Raw genomic sequence first — 16,817 nt, forward strand, 5'->3', positions numbered from 1 at the left:
ACAGCCTGTTTCTCAAGCAAAGCTGGGCTGCAGCTTGTGCTGAAACAGCAGGAGGATCCAGCTCTACGGTGCAGTGGACATGTCCCCAGCTACTGAAGCCTCTCCTTTAGCAATCAGGAAATGGGCTGAGCTAATGGGAGGGAGTTCAGACTTGAAATCACATTTCTCAGTTACGTCGTATTTTCTCAATTTAATTTTAGGTGAATTTGGGAAGAATGAACACCCAGCTCAGGAATAATAGCACGTTTCAACCTTACATTTGCATGCAGACTCCAAATGCTTAGATACTTATCAAATTAACAAGATTTTTCCAATTAGAATACGCAATAACTGAAGAAGATTTCCCTTCATTGAGTGATTGATGCCATTAGCCTCAAGGACTTTGAGACTGCACGCTGGTTAGCCAGCCCCCACCCAAACCTCAGTACAGCTCTGGCAGCCGATCTCTTCTCCAATTACAAAGACACAGAACAGCGCTCTGCGCGGGCTCAGACCGACCCAACAGCATATAATCGGCTCCGTGTTTGGAGAACGTTCCCTTACCTCAAAGCAGAAGTCTTGTCCAAGGATACTGCTGTGAAGTGGTTTGACAAAGACTTTTTCTTCTGACCCAAGATCCAGGGCCTCCACCGCGCTGCCGGGGCTCAGCAGGGACTCATGGGAACGGGACTCTTTCAGCTTCGGCAATCCACGTGACCTGTACAACAAGGGAGAAAGGAAATATTATTTTTCTCACCATTACTAACAGGCTTGGCAAGGTCCCAGAGTAAACTGCGAAGCGTTGTTTATTCCTAACTGCTTCTACAATTAAGTTTGTGAGCCTCGTGAAAAGTAACATTAGTCAGTAATCCCGGCTCCTAAGGAAGCACCCAGCCAAACAAGGCCATGAAGTCCATTCCCACTGACCTACAAATTGTACCTGTTGAGCCACCAGTGAAAGAACAACAAAATGAGAAGTTCAGAACTTAACTGCTGACATTTAAAGAAAACCTAGAGATCTCCAGCTCAGGGTATATTACTGGGAATATCGACTGCCCGATTACTAGGTAAATGTTGTGTGTAACAGCAAGAAGTGCACAGATCTCTAAACCAATGCAGAGTACCAGTTTTTCTCATCAGATTTCCCCTGCAATATACCTTATTTTTCTTAAGATCCAGAGCCTTTTAACTAAAGTCAAATATGCAAACTATTTACCACTTTACAATGCTCAGTACCTACATTTAAATTTTCATTGTCTTCTTCAGCTGCTTCTTCCACTTTTAACAGTTTCCATTTTTTCCCTCCCCAAGATGCTCCCATTCTCTTTTCATTTCCCCTCCCACACACACTGCTGTTCTTTTTCAGTCAGCTGGCCTGTAAAGCCCTCAGCTTTGCAATACCAACAGCAACATCACAAGGCACGCTCTAAAATTTGTGCATCCTCCCAATTTCATTTAATGCAATGCTCATTTGCAGCAGGGAGCTCTGCAACACTCCAAAATGTGCTCATTTATCGGTGACTATAGCTTCACCTGTGCTTCTCCCCCCGCACTGCCACCTGGAGCATCTCTTCCTGCAATAAAGTCACAGAATATTTTAGGCACAACTAGGATTTCTGCTTTTAAAGACAATCATGATGTGCACACACAGCTTTCCTCTAGCTGGGACTCAGACAAAGCAGACGATCAACAAAAAGGAGGAGCAGAGAGTCCCAGATTAGCAGAAGAGGAGCTGTTTACCTGGCAGGTCTCGGTTTTGTAAGATGTTCAAGCTTGTGCTGGTCCCTACGCTTGTTCAGTCATCTATGGAAGCATGTCCATAAATACGGCTGCTCAGCTACCAAGTGTGGCTGAGCACAAAGAACAGATGTGAATGTAGAATGGCATCAATTGTCTATACATCATGCGGAGAAAAGCAATGCTCTGAAATGATGCTTTCTCAACTGTCTTTGTCCTCACAGTGTGTTTTTTTTTTTTTCTCTTTCATTTGACTCTCAGTATCAAGGCACAGTAGGAAAAGGAAAATGTTCAAAAAAATGTATTCACTGAGTTATGGAAAGCACAGCTACCTCTAACAGCATCCTTGTTTTTTGAAAAATAAGCAAGTATGTTTTGCGTGCTTTCTGAGTGCATCTTACAAGATAAATCCTCTGTTTTTGTAACCTTAGCAGAATCAGATTCCTTATACCCTTAAGCAACCTTACAGAAAAACAGGAAGGAAAAAAAAACATTCGGAGCAGGTGTGTTCAGTACTTCTAAGACCATTTAACAAAAACTTGCGTATCACGAAGGATTCGTGTAAAGCAACAAGCAGAGTTCACCCGAATGCTCTTTTGTGCAAAATGAAACACTCAAAGTATTCAAGTAGATTCACATACGATAAGATTTATTAAACACTGAGGGAGAACTTTGTTCCCATTAAATATATTAAATGACCTAAATGCAGGCAGCAAAAACCTTTTATCAGAGAGATATTACAAAGAGACTGATTTCAAATGCAAAACAGCAGCGCTGGTACGAACGCTTTGGCTGCTCTGTGCATGCTTTGTTATAACAGGTTACAGCAGCAGCTGTACCAACGCAAACCTAAAACCTCAGCCATGTATAATTGAGCACTTGCTGCAGTTAAGGTAGGGCAAGACTAAAATAAACACACCACAATACACCACTTTAATATCATCTCTGCAAAATCCTCTCTAATTTCTCCTCTCAAGAAAGCGCTGCTGAGGTCACTTGGCTTCTGTCCCTATCCCAAACTCTCAGCAATCCCAGCCCTAACAGGGTGCTTTGGTGCATGATGCAGGGGAGCTGGCTGAGAGCCTGTAGCTAACTCCAGCCGGAGCTCCTTGTAACAGAAGAGAAGTGTGGAGCGGTCACAAAGAGGAGGAAAAAAAAAATAAACGACCAAATAAAGGAGAAAGAAGAGATTTTACAAATCCCAGTTCAGCAGAGGCTGCGCTTGGGAGTAAGACAAATCAAGCACACCTACATGAAACAACTGTACAGCCACTTAGCAGTGCATCCCCAAATCATAGCGGTGCCACATGTCAGAGCCCTTCTTTTCAAACTTCGTGCTCTGGGCTACATCTCAGGCACTAAATCCTGCCGGGAGGGCACCAAATCCAGCAGAGTTCTTCCTCAAGCCTTGGGTTACAAATTCTGGATGAGCATCGCACCGAGCAGATACGCTGGGGCCAGAAGAGAAGTCGAAGTCGGAGCTGCACGGGTGCAGCAATCTCTGTGCTGGTCTGCTGTGCTCCTGCCAGGCCCTGGGGGGACTCAAGGAGGCTCCCGGGGGCACTCGAGGAGGCTCCTGGTGTGTGTTGCCATGGCACGGCCTCCTGGAAGGGGATTAGGGGGAGGCAGCAAGCACAGGGAGCCTGCTCTGCTGATGCAGAGGTCACCTTTGCAGAAAGAAACAAGTCCCTCCTCTTCCCTTCCTATAAAGAGTTTACTGAGGCCGAGAAGGTGGAGGACGGTGGGAGAGAGAGAGGCATCTTCCAAGAATGCCTCCAAACAGCCTTCAGGGATGGGGTGGGGGCAAAGACATGACAGGTACTGAGTACATGACAAATTGCACTCGGTGCCTCTGAATCTCACCTTGCAAGACAAACCTTCTAGCAGCATCTACTCTGCTTCACTGCTGTGTTAGCCTGTGAGCTGTGAATATTTCATTTTGTTGCAGATGAGCTGGAGAAGGTTAGTTTTGTTGTCTCAGGATCCATGGTAGAGGAATGTCTATCTGTGCGAGCAATTCCTTGAAGTTACCATATTTAAAATAGCTCATTAAACTGATTAAGTGGCTTAGAATTGCCACTTTATCTTCCACAAACATCACAGCAATGCTGGAAAGTCACTGGTTAGGTGCAACCACATGCATTTACAAACAGAAGGAGATGCACTTGTAAACACCATCGTGTATATTTCATCTATTGATAGATCTGCAACGCAAGTCATTGACTTGTGCCTAAATCAACAGCATCCCGATCAATAAAGGCAATAATTACATGGAAATAATAGTTCTCTGCTTCTTTAAAGCCGCATCTCATTTTCCGAGGCTGTAAGTAACAATGAAGAGAAATTGCTTGCTGCCTTCCCTTTTGCACAGAGGCAGAGTTAATAAGCCGAAGTCGCTAACTTATTTCCCAGTGTCTAGCAAAGGGACAAGATTAACAGGGGCTTTTCTGTACTGGGTCGGAAGCTACTGGCAAGGCGAGTGCTGCTTAGAGCCCCTGTTAAGAGAGAGGTAATCCCAGAGAAGCAGATTACTGTAAACAGGAAGATCGCCATGCACAAGGCGGGGGAAGGGCTGTTTGCACAAATCTGTTTCTGTTAAACAGCCCCATTAACAAACCAAATCCCCATTTAAATTACAATTAACCTCAGATAACAAACTCTTTTCCTGCTGCTGGTTCTATCCACTGCTGTGTGCAACAAAGAGTTAGGGAGCTGATGTAGGAGTTCAGAGCAGTCACAAGCAGCACCGAACATTTCCCATATAGCTGCTTCCCAGAATTTCTTTCCAATAGGAAAAGCAGGTGGAGGAGGTGCCTGTCAGGGAACATTTTAAACTTCTCACCTCTTCTCACATATTTTGGAGTAGTGATCTTCAGGGCTGCCTAATTTCCTCCTAAACCAAGCCAATGCCCCGAGGTCTGACCCGTGGCAGCATCCAGCCGATACGTAAAAGATCTCTTCACCACCACCACCACCACCCTACAGCCCAGCCCCGAGCCACCCCCTCTCCTCACACACCGTAATTCTGTAATTTGCTGCTGCAGAAAGGGCTTGGTTGCAAGGAGAGAACGCCGGACCTGGAAACCTCTGGCTTCCAGCAGCAGCCCAAGGTGCACGGCAGGCTGTTAGCTGACTTGTGGTACGTTTTACTGTCTATAAGGCATGTAGGATAAAGGGTTAAAGTCCTAACTGCTCTCTGGTTATGAAGCTCTCATGCTGATTCTGACCTATTTAAAAGCCAACCAAAAAAGCACATAGGACTTGCAATTACTGAGCTTACCAGGGAGAGTTGTGTATTGCTTCAAAAACAAGCCTGTGGACATCAACAACCCAAAAGGTAACAATTAAAATACATATATGTATTTATATAAATGAGCTACCAAGTAACAGAATCCCCTAAACTATGTTTCCTTTACCAACAAATTGGTGTGAAGGCAAAGAATTCTTGAAAAGAGTTATTTGTTCAGCTCAAGCACCCAGCTAAAGCCTCGTCTCCACCGCTCTTACGCAAAACTGGACGTCTGCATGATTCAAACCGCTCCGGCACAATACCCGTGTGTTTAGAGACACTCCCCAAGATCAGAAAGCTGAATTCAATACTTAGCCACTCGCAAAGTCCCAGCAGAGAGTTTGGCCTCTAATGCAGTGAACTTTCTGCCCAGCGTTGCTATTCGGATCCCCAGCCCCGCTGGGCCGGACCCCAAGGTCGGCAGCATCGCCTGCAGCAGCAGTGCCGCAGCACCAGCCCTCCTGCCCCATGCATGCGTTCATTTTGTAGACACACCACACCCTGCTTCGTGTCCCAACTGCCTATTAGTGAAACAGCCTATTACTTGGTCAACAATTTGACAAGTCTAACCAGTTTTATTATTATTGGCTTTTTTTTTGTTTGTTTGTTTGTTTTTAAATTGGAAATTTAGGGTTGTTTGTTTAGATGCAAGTTCCACCCGGCTGCAGTCGAACTCAGAGCTTTTTCCGAGCACATCTCTTTTGCCTTCTTTTGAGTTTCTGATCTGCTTTCACAAGGCCCTATGCAAAGCCTCGCTGCCTGAAGCTCCCCTGCCTCCCTCCACAGCACTGCGTGTCCAGCGGGCACCTCCGGCAACACAGCTGCACCGGCTGTGAATTTCACAGGGGTAATGTGCTCCCACCCCTCCTGTAACCAGAAATCTTTGCTGTTAATGTGTGAAATTCTTTTGTTTTGCTGGAGCCGAGATGCTTAACCTGCTAAGTTTCATGTCACTGCTAAGTGATATACAGGTGGGTGCTATGTGGAGGAGCCCGCAGCATGCAGAAAAGCACTGGCCAGTAAGGAGCACGCTTTTAAAAGGGGGTCACTGCAGCCTACAGTGAGGCCAAGGCAGAGGCTTGCAACGATAGGCTTTATGTTGAGATCTTGTTCAGTTTTCACTGGAAAACAAACAGCTGCACAAGGACCGAGAAAAGTGGCTGAAAGAAATACGTTCACCTCCACCAAAACAGGAGTGAGACATCTCTCTGGAAACAAACCACTCCTCCCTTCTCTCCATACTCCAGTGTGCAGATAGACACAGATATGCTGAATGAATGCAAGCTCTGACTGAGTCAAGCCTTGACAATGCATTGCACAATACAGATTTTTATCCTCAAGTCTCAAGCAGGATAAAAATTACCCACCTTTTTTGAAAACTGGGATTAAATTACGATGAATAAATAGGAAAACACAGCAAGATCTAGTTCTACCATTTCTACGACGGATGCTATTTTCACACTGCAAAGAAGCAAGAAGGGAGGCGCGGGCACTTACCGAAAGTAGAAAAAGCTGTCGTTGGAGCAGCGATAGCGCTTCACCATGAAGCCCAGAGCCATGGCTACCTGCTTCCCCACGACCTGCCCGAGCCCATCCTGAGCAAGCACAGAAGGGATCCTGCGCTCGACCACGACTGTCTGATAATGCCATAAAATGACTTTTAGTAAATCAGGAGGGCTCCCACGTGGCAGTAAATCCCAACAGGGCAAAACCCTCCCAGCTGTCTGCAGAGCTTTGCTGCAGTCGCTGAGACTGTATGCAGCCAGTCTCAACAATCTTTGCTCCCTCTCCATACACAGAACTGAGGTGAGATTTGTTGGACCATTTAGAAATACTCTTAAATTCCTGGCCCCCAAATGAAAAGATTAATTTGGTCTCTCCTTATATATATTTTTTAAATATTTATTTTTATTGTTTTACATTCTATATGTGACTGAGAAAATGTTAAGAAAGAAATGTGTGGGTTGGAGAGCTCAAAGAATGCAGTGGGAATCCGGCTAGGAAAGTTGTGGAAGGTGATTTGGTAACACAGAGCCAGAGAGCCTCACAGTCAGCACCGCTGATAACCCAATGACATACCGTACTGGCCACAGATCTGAAGAGCTTCGTTCAAATCTGGTTGGGTCACAACCAAGCACAGTTCAAGCATTCCCATGTTGGTGTCTTGTGAAGACAAACCACAAGTTTTCAAGTACAAGTGAGAGAACCTGGAGTGATAAAGGTGGTGTGAACTGCAGAGGCTGTGGATTCGTGCAGGACACCTGGATACTGACCACAGTGGGCTCATTTCCGCAGGGGGACCACAGTTTTCTCTCCTCCCCATCCACTCAGTCACACTGAAGCAAAGTTTAAAACCCAGAAAAACAAAGTAGGCTGCCTGTGGTTCTTCCTGATGAAACAGAAAATCTGATTACAAAAAAATCTGCAACAATCTCCAGCACTCCCTTCTGACAACATTCCTGAATCCTTTCTATTTTAAATCAACTCTGAACAGACAGCATCCCTCCTCTGTCACCATCCTGAATGGCACGCAGTGTGACAGTATCCCAAACCAGGATAACCCGTCTTCCATATTCCAGAATTTTATAGGTTTTTATCTATGGACATCTCCTGTTTCTTAATAGGACCCGAATACCACAAAAGCACAAGAGAAACAAACACAACAGCAGCCTCCATTTCTTTCCTTCTAACCTTTAAGAGTTTTATTTTATAAAGCTACATAATGCTTTCTTTGAAGCTAAGGCTCTGTATTTGTCAGAGCACGAAAAGGTAGATGCTATCGGTCAATCCGGCCCTGAAAACCAGTACAGCACCATGACATCACCCAGCACCACCTGCTTAAAATGGGAAAGGGCTGACTCACTGAAGCAGAGGCCAAGAAAGTTTTTCCTGCAACAGACCAAACTCATACAGAAAGCTGAGAGAGCAGAAGGTGAGAAAATGTCAATTCCCACTCAGCTGCTGTACGTTACCTTCTCTCACGCACAAACAGTTGTAACTGACTTGCTCCATTGGAAAAATCCCAAATAACAGTGTAATTCTGAGCAAGAATAATTTTTTTTAGCCTCTCTCTTCCCTCCAGCCCATCTCCTCCCAATACACTCATCTGTTCCTCATCTCAAGTGCTTCATTCCCACGTAGGTCTTGAGCTGTGTTTCCTATTAGTCTAGGCACCAAGTGCATTTTTCAGGCACCCTTAGGTAACACAGTGAAACATATGGGAAGGAAGGGAGAAATTACTGGCAAGTTTAACTTTACAGTGGAAATGAGTTTCCTTTAAGGCTTTATTCATAAAATTAGAAATACCCTTAGGAAGTAATAGCTATAACCGTAGCTTCCAAGTCGCTATGTTCAATTGGTGCGCTGATTAGATCACAAATGCAAACGGAACTCTGTAAAGCCTTCAATCTTTTCAACAAAAGGTAACTACAAGGTTGAGTAGTGCTGTTATGCTTTCTTTCCTAGAATAACTTATCAGCAACTCATGACCCACAGAGCTAGAGGTGAGGCTCATGCTTCAGAACAGCTACATCCATGTGTGCAAAGATGAGCTCCAAGTAAACTTGATCTTGGCTTGCTTTCTACATAGCTTGGCTGCTCTCAAATGATCTCCCTTGCCTTCACGCTGTGCCCTCTGTTCACTTCAGCACATGTAGCTCTGAAAGGCGGAGGCTCGTCTGGACTTGTTAGCAAAAAAGATCAGGTCCATTAGCAGCAAGTGCTGCTATCAAGTCACAAAACACCCAAACCACTGTCCCATCTCCAGGACTACAGCTGCAAGAGACACTGCTATAAGGCTAGCAGCGTAGGAGGCCAGAGGAGAACTGTGGCAAGACGGAAAGCGCAGCCATCGCCTCGTCCCTGTCCAACACCCCGCAGGTCACTGGTTGTCCTTGGCTCTGTCCCGCAAATCTCTGCATGGACTCTGCCACTGGAACTTCTCAGTTCTCATGGATCCTCCTTAAGTTCATGCCTAGGAGTCCAGAGAAGGGTTACAGAACCAGCGATGCCTAATGTCACCTCCACATGTAGTGCATTTTATGCTCTCTGAACAGTCAGAGAATACCCACTTGCCATTCGGGTCTAGCTGACAATTCATGCCCATACAGGTATGGGCAGAGAGACGGTGGCTTTGCTGCATATAACATCTTAAACCAAAGTTGTAAGGATTAATTATAGCTAAATGTATTGGCTATCCCAAAATAATAGCATTTCCCTGACACTCCAATGGAAGTGTCATCCGTCCGGGTTTAGCATGAGTACCAAGTCAGGAAAAGACAAACACATTACTTATTGCAAAGATACTTCTGCATTACAAAACTTCAAGCAAAGCTGGTTACAAACAATGGTACAAATAACAGGTGCATTATTATATGGTGGCTTTATTTCACATGCTCACTGAGCTGCTTTTTAAAGCAAAGTTCCATCTCCCTGAAAATAGGCATTTAATTAAAACAAACAAAAACAATACCAAAAAAAATCACACCACCACCACAGACTTGACTCTAAACAGACCGGGTAGACACTACCATGACTAAAGAGCAACAACATCCACACCATTAGTCACATTCGGTAAACAGCAGTCTTTTCTGTAACTCCAAAAGTTAACAAGACCTCTTACATCCGAAGCCTTGCTATCTCCATGATTTTATGGTGCTGACTTTCAGATGGAGAAGATAGCACCACTGATTGAAGCAGCACAGCATGACAGATGCAGCTAATGAATTCAACTCAGCTAAAGAAAAGGGAAAATGCACTAAACAATGTAAAATCAGAGAAGCCTGTCATGGCCTTAAGTACAGGGCAACTTATTTTCCACTCAATCTAGTTCTCCTGCTGGGCTGCTGTGGAATGTAACACACAGCAATGTTTAATGAAGACAATCAAGACACTTTCCAAATAGAAAAAAAAAAAAAGCATATAAGCTCTTGTTTGCCTCACATACAATCCACTCAAGCCTGAATCACTAGGTGAAAGCAAAACAAGTAAGACTATACCAAATGGAGCACTAAGATGGACAGAAGTCACCAAATTTTCCAGTTTTCTGAAAATCAGACTATCTGTTCCTTGTAGGACTCTGCACTGCAGCACTATATGATCTACGGACAAGGACTTTTAACTGCACCACAAACCTTTGGGCTTTGCCAGTGCTAGCTGAACTGATCTGCTTCCACCAGCACAATCTCATATCAGCCACTGCACTGATCTGCAGATAAGTATTGCATTCATTAAGGCAAGTTCTTGTAAAAGCTGATCAAGCCAGTGGCTTTGTATCATGAAATTTAATGTCTGTACTTTATTTGAAACAGATGCAAAAGAAGGCATTTGAGTCCAGATGCCTAACCAGAACTTTTTATCAGCTGTTAAGAACAGTAGAAATTTTCAGTGGCGTGCCAGCGATGCATCGTATAGAAAGAAAAACAACTTATAAGATACAGTCAGCCAAAACCCATCCATCTGCCAGTTTAACAACAAAACTCCTTCCTTACTCTAATTCTGCGAGCACATATGCATGCAGATTTTGTGAAGTGCCTCTAGATAAGTAGAGATTGCTCTGGGAGACACACCAAACCTTACCTGTCATCAGCATTGCGGAGAGATGGGAGACGGAAACTTGTGTTCCTGTCCAGCTTGGACTGACTCTTTGTCCTCTTGATGGACCCTTTCAGACGTTTACTGAAGAAGCCCTAAAATGAGAAATCACAGAAGTGAAATGGGGAAACTGATGCCAGTAATAAATCAATCAATGCACTGCCACTGAGTCCAAACTCAGCAATAATTCCTGCTGACTGCAATTATGAGGAATGTGCTGTATTGGGATTCCTCTAGGCACGAAGGCAATACTAAATAGTTCCAGTTCATGACAGCTTCATATTGCAGTAATTAGCACTTCTCATGTTACAGGTGCACTTCACTGAATAGCAACTACTATACAAATGGTAAAAAAAAACGTCATTTAATAAGGATGGTCTTAGATATCGGTATTAGGTCCCACCTCCCCTTTACATGCCATGTTTCCAGTTCTTCTACAGATTCAGACTTGAAGGATGTCTTTCTTTATGCACCCACAGTTGCACCTAGGTTCTCCTTTTGCACTTAAATACAGCAGGTCAGTCTTACAAAAATGAGTAATTTCAATAGCCTTTCTAGCCAAAACTGAAACTCTCAAAAGATTTCACACACCAGTGACTTCAGATACTAGTCCTGAAACTGATTTAAAGCAAAGATCAACTCAAAAATTTACCTATGCTCTAAAAATACCAATCTTCAACTAATCTCTCTTCTGAACTATGGTAGTTCACCGGACAATTGCAGACCAAAGACACGAGAGCTGCTGGGAACCTCTGGGGGTCACACAGTCTTCCTGCTCAATGGGGGTGCAATGCCAACACCAAGTGTGGTGTAAATGCCTGAAGTAACTAGGAAAATAAAACTAACATTCACACTTTTAAGGAAAAGGTACAGCATTGAAGAGGCTTTCAGGGTAGGGCATAACTGCATTATCTGAGCGTTCCCTAGGCTCCCAACCTTAGATGCTATCGCGCTGGGGAAACTTGGTGTGCTAGCTCTAAGGAACACCACGGAGCGTAGAGTGGAGTGGAGACACCACGGCTAGGCTCTGTAATCAGGTGGGGCCTCGATTGTTCTTGTGCACAAAGCTGCACTTTTTGCCACCCTAAGCCAAAGACCTGTCATGTTTTGACAAATGCTGTACCCTAGTGTACTTTTTGCTCATTATAATATCATTATAATACCAAAACACACCTCCATCCCAAAAGCTACCCGCCTCCAAGGTGCGACCACCCCTCACTGAGCATGCGCCCTGAATTTCTCGGAGCCTATTACTTTAAACGGAGACGGGAAAACTTTACACCAATCATAACTAAGATATGCTTGACTAGAGCCACTCAAGCTCCACCTAAAAGATAGAAAATAATATAAATTGGCCCAAGAGAGAGGGGATGTTAGGGAAGATACCATCGTCAGGGGAGATACCATCCCGAGGACATACAACATCCTTAGGACCTCCTGACTCCTGGGATCAGTCGACGGGCTGAGCCTCTCTTCCCCCCCCATTGGGACGCCTTTGGGTGAGATCTGAATATTTGCTTATAAATCTCTATAGAGTCTTTGATCCTTTTAACGTGTTTATTTCTAGGCTGCGCACCTGGAACACCTGTAACACCTGTAACACCTACCTAGAACCCGCACCTAGAACCCGCACCTAGAACCCGCACCTAGAACCCGCACCTAGAACCCGCACCTAGAACCCGCACCTAGAACCCGCACCTAGAACCCGCACCTAGAACCCGCACCTAGAACCCGCACCTAGAACCCGCACCTAGAACCCGCACCTAGAACCCGCACCTAGAACCCGCACCTAGAACCCGCACCTAGAACCCGCACCTAGAACCCGCACCTAGAACCCGCACCTAGAACCCGCACCTAGAACCCGCACCTAGAACCCACACCTAGAACCCACACCTAGAACCCACACCTAGAACCCACACCTAGAACACCTGTAACACCTGTAACACCTGTGTATTTCATGCATACTAGCTTGCTTTTGCAGATAGTCACTATCACCGGCAATCCAAAAGAACCTGATTATCTGTTGCTGTAATAAACCATACTTGATTGCATTGTGATAGCTCTCATTAATGCAACTAGGGTGAGGGTGGTTATCCGTGATAGTTCAGTGTTCTGAATCTAACCAGACCCCCAGACGGTTAATGCATTGTTGGTGAATGTCTGAACGGACCCCCAGGTGGTTATTACGTTTTTGGTGAATGTCCGAACGGACCCCCAGTTTTGGTGAATGTCCGACTGGTTCAGTACTCTGAATCCAACCGGGCCCGTAACGGTTAATCAGCTACACCCCTTTAACACGACACCAAGTCAGCTTTGCTTTGACTTTGTCCAGCTAAACCTTGAAAACCTCTGGAGACAGAGATTTCACCACTCCTCTAGGCAACTCAATCCAGTGCTGCATGACCTTCCAGTGAAAGTGTTGTGGGTGTTCAACCAAACCTCCTGAGCAGCAATTTGCAGCTGCTGCCTCTGCAGAGCATCTCGATGGAGAAAAGTTTGGCTCCATCACCTTTTAACTCTCCTTTACATGGCTGTAGGCTGCCTTCTGTCACCCTTCAGCCTCTTCTTTCCCAGATAAACCAGACCTCAGCCTCTCCTTGCAGTCATCTTCCTGCAGACATCAGCAGGAACGACAGCTGTTTGACCACCAGTGCGATACGAGCGCAGCTCACTACTGATACACAAGGGCGCGTGCATCTGTACGGGTGGGGAGCTCAGGGAAGTGTTTCAACACCTGCACGGCTGATTTTCTCCTCCAGCCCTTTAAATTACTTTATGCAATATGCAAAACCAAACGGTGTCAAAATATTTCCGGAGCTTGCAGGCATGCATGCACATACATTCTTTGGTATGATCAAAGCAAATATAAAGGTTCTTAATCCATAGGATTAAACAACGTTTTACTGGCTGAATCTCTTCTGCTCCTTCACGGAACAGCTGCATAGATAGAGCACTGCTGTCAGGACATCTCCCAAATGCATGCGAGCAAAACCACGTTTGTTAAAGAGTATTACAGGCTGGTTGGTACAAGTTGCTCAAAATTAATTTTCTTTGGTGTGGACTGAACATGCAGATCTAGAGCCCTGCTTTGGGACAGGTGTAGTGACAGCGACAGCCAGCTGGGGCTAGCCCTCTGTCCCACCATCCGTGCTCTGCTAGGACAGAAGTCAAGCACAGCGACTTTCAAGATGTTTGCAAAGCAAGCCCCTCAAGCTGCCTTTGGGACAGGTGACAGATGTTGCCCACAGCTGCCTCCTGTAACACAGAAGTCAGCAAATCGGAGACAACAAGGTCTTCTGTTCTCTCCTACACAGAACACTGACAAAGCAAGAGGTTTTTTTATTGGCTCCAGGTGACTCAACCAGATGGAAGCATCCAACCTGTTTGTTTTACAGGCTCCTAAGAATTAGGCCATCCCAGCAAAACAAGACATTATCTGTAATCTTTTAGCCTGAAAAATCTCACGTCTTTCACCTCTTGAGGAAGAAAATTAGATTTGTCTACTGTATTCAAAGGAAAGGGCTATTACCTTCTTCTCATTAAGGGATGCCAGGTTAATTGTTGGAGGACAAAATCACTTCCAAACATCAAAACCAGCATTTGGTCCGGTTCATCTATAAGCTTCTCCAAACCAATTTCCCAATTCTGCTTTTTTTCGGGATCTTTCCAGCACATGCAGATCACCCTCTCCCAAATACTTGTGTAGGAAACAACCTGCTGGCTCGCACCAGAGCCCACAAAGTGCCTGTCTGTGGGCAGCACAGAGAGATCAGGGTGCCCTGCAGCCTCTGGGATGGTGCCGTGTGGGACAAAGGAAGAAGGAATCTGATTTTTGCATCTGAAGGTAGTGCTACATTTAAGGCTGCCCTTCAGTTTCTGAGGCTTCCCAGCAGGCTCCTCCGAGATGAAAGCCGCTATTTTCTACTGAAACAAAATAAAGTGCAAAAAAAATGACCTTATACCAAGACAGTACCTCCCAAAACCAATCTACATAGTGTGCTGGGGGAAAAGGTACTGTCGAAAAGGAAGACGTGTTTTTAGCTGTGTATGCCACTCAAACTCTGCCCATGTTCCCACACTTTTCTTGGTCCTGGTATTGAAAAAATGCCTTTGAAAAAAACCCTGTAATCAATAGATGCTCTTGGGCTTCTCTTGGGGCCACTGCTGGAATTCAAGTAGAGGATGTAAAGCGCTTTCAAAGGCACTTTCGTGTATTCTGACCTCTCAGCACAAAAGGTAACAAACCCAACTACAGGGATTCAGATCTGGTGGACCCTGGCTTCATTCCAGTACCTCTCAGGCTACTCAGATTGCAAACGCAAAATAAAATGTTTTTCTCCCCTTAAGGACAAATAAGACAAAGCTGACCCAATTCAGCAAGGGTGAAAAAGTATTTCTATTGCATCAATCCGAAACCCACTCAGAGAGGGACCGTGAAGTCATTTCTGTGCACATACACAATTTTAAATTGGCATTGCTTAAACATCAGTGAAACATACTCTTGGGTTAATTGCACTTCATCTATTCCTTCACAGATCGTTCCTTATCTTTGATTGAATGAGGCTACCCAGGACTGACTATAACAAAAAAGAACAGAGAACACACTTAATAATAAAAAATATTCAAACAAAGACTTTGCTTGCTGGTGATCCTCAAAACACCTGAAAACATTTGTAATATTTGCTCTCTGCACCTTGCTGGCAGCTCATGCAGGGTCAGCGCTTCCAGATGGACAACCTGGGAGCAGAACAAGAAATTCACATGTGCCAGAACTGAGCCGAGCTTTTGGACTTCCGTTTGCCAACAGAAATCCTTTTAAATGGAGATTGCAGATATAAAACGTATGCAGAGTTGAAAAATAAACTTCAGTCTGCAACAAACCGTCTAACTGAAAAAAAATTCCTTTTCCTACTAAATAGAAGAAAACTCTGCCAATGCTACTAACTGTAGCTTGTACTGTTAAAGACACTAAAAGGCTTTACTTCTTATGTTATTGTCTATATATTTCTTTTGAATACTTATTTTAACACTGCTGTTTGGTTCTTATGCCTAAATGCAGTGATGATGTATCCGAGCTTTAAGAAACATCATGAAACACTTTTATAAACAGCTGGAATTTTACTCCTTAAAAAAGCACCCACTGACAAGAAACATGTGAGCTTATTACCCAAACTGCCAGAAATGATGAGATTATCTCAGTAAAAAAATACAAAATATGTGGTAGGATAAATTATCTACCATGTAATTGGGAAAGACCAGTCCCATGTACATGTATTTTGAAGGGAGTCCAGGGAGAGAGCAACTGTAGGAGAACCATGCCTTAATCCCTCCCGAGACAGACTGGATGGTCCACATCAAACAGGACACATCTCAGTACAAATCCCTCTCAGCACCATGGGTTTAGGGGAAAAGAGAGACAGAGGGAAAGCAGGAGCAATGCCACATGCTCAATGAGGCACGTGGAGGAGGTTCAGAGTGCACTCCGCATCTCAGCCAAAAGCATCAAACCCAAGGCTTAGAAATCTCAATGATACAACATCTAAAAATAACCCAATTCCACTGAGAATCCAATTCATCTCATTTGGAAGTGAAGCAACCCATCTCACTCACAGTCAGACAAAAATGGCCAAAGGAGAAGTGTGAAAGCAGGATTTTTAACATTTATTTTTATTTATCTATCATACAGAGCTGCGCAGGCAAAACATGTAAACCCTGACCCCTATGTATATTAAACTCTGGGCTGGTTATTGTTAAGGGCTGCTTTGGCTTTGGGAAATCTGTGCCAAAGATGAAAACTGTCCATCTGTCCTTAATGTCAGCACAACACCACACGAACTCTTCCACAAATTCAAAGACAGCCCAACTACGGACTGCTCAACTCTTCGACTGCTGCTCCCAGAAGACATACTGACTCTTCACTTTGGAGAGAACAGCCCATGCATAATAAATAATGGTTCTCTTTGTTGTTTCAGAAGTCAAAGGTTAATTCACCCCCGAACCAATAAAAATATACATAACTACAATATGAATTATCAATCAATAGCACGTAACATTATTAGCGGAAGTTTCAAAGCAAACCGGAGTGAAATGGGTAACAATAAAGGTTCATTTCATGTGCCGTGCTGTGGTTTGCAGCACCGTTACCTATCTCGTGCGCTTCTGGAGGCAAACACGTTGCTTTTTGCAGGTTTGCAACACATCTTGAACATTTATGATTCTC

The 16,817-nt window shown here is 44.4% G+C and overlaps 1 protein-coding gene across 13 annotated transcripts in view; it reads right to left on the bottom strand.

The window, feature by feature from the left end:
- Nucleotides 1–16,817, bottom strand: part of RASAL2 (RAS protein activator like 2) — a 176,932-nt gene that overhangs the window by 31,047 nt on the left and 129,068 nt on the right. For all 13 annotated transcript variants that reach the window (XM_038183330.2, XM_038183332.2, XM_038183331.2 and 10 more), the window contains 2 exons: nt 10,583–10,692; nt 544–697 (listed from right to left, as the gene is read on the bottom strand). In XM_038183330.2, the coding sequence (XP_038039258.1) occupies nt 544–697; nt 10,583–10,692 (264 nt within the window). The remainder of the gene's footprint in view (nt 1–543; nt 698–10,582; nt 10,693–16,817) is intronic.

Source organism: Anas platyrhynchos, chromosome 8 (assembly GCF_047663525.1).
Source record: "Anas platyrhynchos isolate ZD024472 breed Pekin duck chromosome 8, IASCAAS_PekinDuck_T2T, whole genome shotgun sequence".
NCBI lineage: Eukaryota > Metazoa > Chordata > Aves > Anseriformes > Anatidae > Anas > Anas platyrhynchos.